At 44.7% G+C, this 5,782-nt stretch overlaps 1 protein-coding gene across 1 annotated transcript; it reads left to right on the top strand.

Annotated features, from left to right (window-relative positions):
• Positions 1-2,089: 2,089 nt before the first annotated feature.
• On the top strand, positions 2,090-2,686 carry PPTG_24380 (hypothetical protein; the record flags this gene model as incomplete). Its single annotated transcript, XM_008916765.1, has 2 exons — positions 2,090-2,106; positions 2,563-2,686. The coding sequence occupies 2 exons, from the start codon at positions 2,090-2,092 to the stop codon at positions 2,684-2,686; spliced, it is 141 nt and encodes a 46-aa protein (XP_008915013.1).
• Positions 2,687-5,782: the final 3,096 nt, after the last annotated feature.

The following is a 5,782-nucleotide window of genomic DNA, read 5'->3' as shown; positions in this document are numbered from 1 at the left end:
GTGTGCTCCTTGTTGCCGCGCTGAAATACATAAGTTGCAAACATGTCAGACATAATCTTGGTTCAATAAAGGTTCAATAAAGGTTGCATTAGTAGAGTTAAAATCTATAAAACAGTACCTATTTTGATAAATCGCTTGGTAACTGGGAGGAGGGTCTATTTCGCCATTTTGTCAAAACATATTCTACCAAACCAGCGATCAGTGCTGCGCGTTACTCCCCCCTCCAAACAGCCGGAATGCCTGATAGTGCCGGTCGCGGTTGTACTTGCGAGGCTAGTTTCGTCAATCTCTAAGGCATAGCCATCTCACCCAATCTGTAACGCAACATAAGCGCAACATCAGCAACTTTATTGCAACATTAATGCAGCATGAGCAACGTTTCTTTGTTTTTACCTTGAATTCCCGCTTGAGAAGCTCTTTAGAGCTTGTGAAGTGACAGAAGGAATACCTTGCACAATGCGTTCACACACGTCGGCCATTTCGCTTGCCTGTACGTGAGACAGCCTCATGCACCAGGCTAACAGTAGGCGGACCGCGCAGTGCAGGTCCAGCTTACACTCATTGAAAAGGAGCTCGTAAGCATGCATCGGGCAATATCCTTCCCCTCCGGGTGCTCCTTGCGGCTGCAGCATCTCTAGCGCTTACACGCAAGCGATGGTTTCATGGGGGCATCACAGAAGGGGAAGATCTTGTCCTTGTCGATCAGCCCCACCTCCATGCACAAAAAAAAACACATCTCCCCTCATCACAAGTCACCTCCATCACCTTGGTCACTATGAAGGGACTATTATCGGGGAGGTGGTACAGATACCGAGACTGGGTATTGGGGAGGCCATGACGAAAGAGGGGTAGACAGCGTAGCGCTAACTGTGGGCTTGTGGGACACAATGTACTGTGGGGGTGAATTTATATTTGATGGCAGTGAGGAAAGCGCGTGTGTTTTTCTTCTATTTACAAAAATGTAATCAAAACCCTTGAGATCGTTGATTTTGGTGCCTAAAGCGGGCGTCCAGCGTAATGCCGGCGTCCACATAATGTTTACATGCATATGTGTGACATTCATTTTTACTGATACTAGGCCTAATTTCCAAATTAGAATGTTCTAAGAAGCGGACTTGTTATACCGGAGAGCCTGATCACTGACCTCCTGCCTGGGCAGACCAATAGATGTTATCACGTTGTTAGCCGAGTGTATGTTCAAGGGCATACGGGCTTATCGACTCAGATCACAATACTGTACGTTCGCTGCAGTGCGTAGCCTCCTGCCTCGTATCGGCAAGTTTACTGCATAGAGCAGATCAAAAGATGTAGGAGTCTACGATGAGTTGGAAGGATTTCACGGTGGGGTTTTAAATCTTAAAACGATAAAGACGTTTCGGCATTTACGTTACCTGCACCTTCACGCTCAGATCAAGACGCACAGTGGTTCTGCATACTCGCGGCGGTTGCCGTGCTATCGTATGCCAGAACCAGAACAAAAATCCTGTGAGAAATCCTCACTCTGCGATACACATTCGATCAATAATTGCCTTCAATCCTACGACTATCTGACAATCGAGGAAATAGGCATGACTTTGTCTTACCTAGGCAAGACTCACGAGCGCAGCTAGACCAATGGAGACATTCGCTTCGGAGGGTACTGTAATAATGCCTTGTAGCTTGCGCTTTGCTTCCGAGGGTTCAATATCATTCGTCTGGTACGGCGAATGAGGGAAATAGATGGCACAGCGATTCTTTTTCAAGAAGGCTGTCAGCTCGTCAAATAAACGAATCATGATCACGGGCTTCCTGCCTGATTAATCTAATGGGTGCCACCACGCAATTAGTCGCGCGTTCATCCAAGACACATTTTGGTGACCGATTATGATTATTACGGCAAAATTCGCTGTACGATGGAAGCACTAAGCGGCCACTTCCTGTATCGAAAGGTGTACTCCATCGAAGCGCGCTAAGGACACGAGGCGTAGAAGACTACAAGCGAGTACACATGCCAAATGCAAGCGGCGGTAGGAGTCTTCAAGAGGAGACCTTCTAATGGTATTTAAGAAATTGCTTCCGTGATGAATTTCATGTATCCAGAAAGTTTCAAATGAAGTCGAACGAGATGTAGGAAGAGTCTCATATGTGCTTCAAGACGAACGATACTCGGCTGTCGTTATGATCAAACGTAAATGCGATCTAAATGGGACTGTCAAGTTGTAGAAAGAAACGCACCAGCTCGTGCGTCAGAAGTAAGAGGTTGAAGCTTGCACTGGCTGTTTCCTTCGCTCGTTTGGGAGGCCGTGTTTGCACGATCCTATTAGCATCATCAACTCGGAAAGATAACAAAAAGTTCCAGACCCAACAGTTTCATGCACACGGGCTAATTCGTCACAACGAAAATAGTGGGTCAAGAGTGACAGAGCCAGCTTCTTTAAGAGCCAAGAATGGCTCCAAACGGCAAAAGACCTACAAGAAAAAACCACGATCAGTCTAGTACCAACCTAAAGTGAAAATTCGCTCGAAAAAAACCATTCCCAAGTCCCTTTTCGCGCTCAAGCTTTGTGAAACTGCTTTCTCTAGCTCGGCACCATCGGAAATCGCATCGCCTCCTGCCCCACAACTCCCGCCACGCAATGATGAAATTTGGACCAACAACCTCGTGGTTCCTCTGAAGCAACTTGCTATCAGAATCACCGTCTGCTAAGAACTTGATTTATTGCGGGGTGTAAACCATACTAAATACATGTATACTTGTATAAACTTGAATATCTACACAATCCAGAAGATTTTGTAATCTATTCGTATAAAATTGTGAGTAGGGTAGACTCTTACTGAAATATTACTAGAAAATCATTCCAGTATAACACAATACAACGTTGATCTCGTTGGAGAGAGTGGAAAGCAAATAAACAGGGTGGAAAGGTTTGAGCAGAGCATTTTTTATTTCAGCTCTATAATTTCAAAATGTTTATCAGTACATTCGTGAAGCATTATCCCATTAAAATCCACTCCTTTCGTCGTTAACACCCCTACAGATCGCTTCGTCCCACCCCCTATCACCACCCCTAGGCTCTCGTCACTGGTCATATAGGAAGGTTGTTCTCAAAACGATCATTGACATTTTATCTAATGTTACGTGATTGTACCCATCACCAATTCTGACCTGCAAAAACAAAAAAGGCCTTTGCAAATTAAACAAAAATATTTGCACTGACCAATTTGGAGTTTATACTATTTTAATTTGTAACACCCTTAATCTTCATAGATTTTCCCCCTGTGAAGGACAGCCCCGGTTAATGTTCCAGAAACATAGATCATTTCTGGCACCGGAGGTATAGGGAAGTTTGACGGGAATGGACTGGTGTTTCTTGTATAGGCAATTGCTTGCAAGGCTCTCGGTCGTTTTGAAAAGAATTCTTACTGTTGGCTTCAGTGTAGCGGGTCAACGAGGTAACGTGTGGTATATCCACACCACAGCCACGTCATCGTCGACCTATGGCATACGGTACCACTGGCTCTGCGAACCGACAATTGCATAACTATATAGGTTTTACTAAAGGCAATTTATAATTTGTACTGTAGGCCAAACTAGAGCCGCCTTCAAATATTCAGTCTGTCGAACCAGCATCCTCTCCACCTAACAAGCAACTCCGAGCAAGTGATAGCACAGTGCACACATGGACCGATTGCTTATCAATGGAGGGTCGCGACCGTATAACTGCGGCACTTGTAGACCGAATTCTTAGGCCCGGAATCCTGCTCCGGGTTGTCGAATCGGCTGCAATGAGAAATCTTATCTATGCTATTTGTCCTTTCTATTTATCATTCATCCTTAGTGCCAAGCAAGTATCAGGATCCATTCTAAACAAGTAGGAAGACATCCCAATGGAGTGTGTCATTGCTCTTGTTGGGAGCTGCGTGGCGTACACCCTGATTTTAGTTGTCTGAAACCATGGTCAGTCCAATTCTAGGGATGGACACCGAGTGAACTACGTCGCCTTAATTCAAGCTCGCAAGCCAACATTTTTTCCTGAGAAGCGAGTCAACGTCTGGAATACCTCAGGCGTCGGAGGCAATAGCCGAAGGAATTATGAACGTTTTACAAGGACTCGGGGCGGCGAAGTATGAAGCTTTGGTAACAGACAATGCCTACCAAACGCAGGGGGGGGGGGCATAGGATATCATTGAGCCCACCCGCCATGGTCACTGACCGTTGTGTGGCTCACGTGACGAATATACTGACAACGGACATTTGCTCCATCGAAGCTTTCAACCCCACGTTGAATAAAAGGTAGCCAAGGTGGTTTCATTTGTAGAGGACCACCAACACGTCGTGATCGCTTTCAAGACCAAGTGTGTACAGTACACAGCTCTCTCTCTGACCTAGTTACCACGGTGACAACGCGTGGAATCACTCATTACAACCAATGCGAAACTCGTTCTTGCAAAGTTTTCTGTCATGGCGCTTCTTGGAGATGGCGTCACTCCAATCCTGGATGGAATCAAAAACATGTTGCAGTGCTCAGGTATTTTTCAATTATTAGTTCATTGGTGTTTTGTGGTTGAAGCTGCTGACTGTCCCGAAGGTTCGGTTTTTCCTAGCAAGATAATTGGCAGACTCGTGTGATCGTTTCAGGGTTATGACTACCTTCGAGGCTTTACTCTACCTGCAACAAGTGTGTAGACATAGACTCAAAAGCGGCGGAGCAGCTCACGAGTCTCACTAACAAGCGTTGGGATATCCGACACATGTCTTCGATGGGATGTGCATATCTACTTACACCCATATCTACGTAGCGCAAGTAGAACCCAAGAATAAAGTCAGCACGAATAACGATTTGAACACGTACATCTCCGTCTACTTCATGGGGGATAAAAGGTAACCAACATTTGTCACCCCGAGCCGAAAGGGCACTTAAACATGTTGCCAACCTTCCCGAGGATCTGAACTCTGTATTTTGCAACATTTCTGGACTAAAGTACTGAGCTCAATACGGACGCGACCAATTCCCCAATCCCAACGTCTTTAACAGCCGCTGAAAGAGTATGGAGTATCTTCGCCTTCTTGATAACAAAACGGTGCACGCATATGAGGGGTGACAAGATCGATAAGTGTACGTTCAACTACACCAACAGTAGTCTGCTCGACGATAAAGATTCGACCGATTATTTGGCCAACGAGGACAGCGACGGTGAAAACAACGAGGGTGAATGCTGTCGAAATGACGAAGCGTAAGTCTACTGATAATAAGCGAAGCTTAACTACCTTTCTGATTCACATGCGTTAAGATACACAATAATAATGCTAAAGGAAAATAAAACTTAACTGGTCCATAAAATATCTCAGCAATTGAAGATAAACATCTTGCAATTGAAAAGATATCCTGAAACGCAATATTGTTATCGGAATAACGATATTGTGGAAAAAGATCAAAAGATATTATTAAGCTGAAGTTAATTAGCCAATTAGAGGTCGAGAAACGATTACGTTCAAATATACTTTCTGTTTCAAAACATAAGTATTGTATGATATTATCTCAGTTTACAACAAAAAAAAACGGGGCATGGCTCGCCAGAAGTGCAGTAGCTGAAAAGGCAGTACAGCAAAATGTAGTCGGAACACCCACCACACAGAATGGCAATACCGAAAGTGCGTTGCAAGAGAGAGGCTAGTGCGTTAGACGAAGCTCCTGCTCTAGATGTCTTTTGGAGTACATGTACTGCGGATAATAGAAGAAGCAAACTGTTTAAGTGATAGCTAACGTATAATACGTATTAGAGTGCGGGACTCTATTTTTTT

This window comes from Phytophthora parasitica, assembly GCF_000247585.1.
Source record: "Phytophthora parasitica INRA-310 unplaced genomic scaffold supercont2.88, whole genome shotgun sequence".
Taxonomy (NCBI): Eukaryota; Oomycota; class Peronosporomycetes; order Peronosporales; family Peronosporaceae; genus Phytophthora; species Phytophthora nicotianae.
The sequence above is the reverse complement of the archived record's forward strand: the minus strand, read 5'-3'. Positions and strand labels throughout refer to the sequence as shown.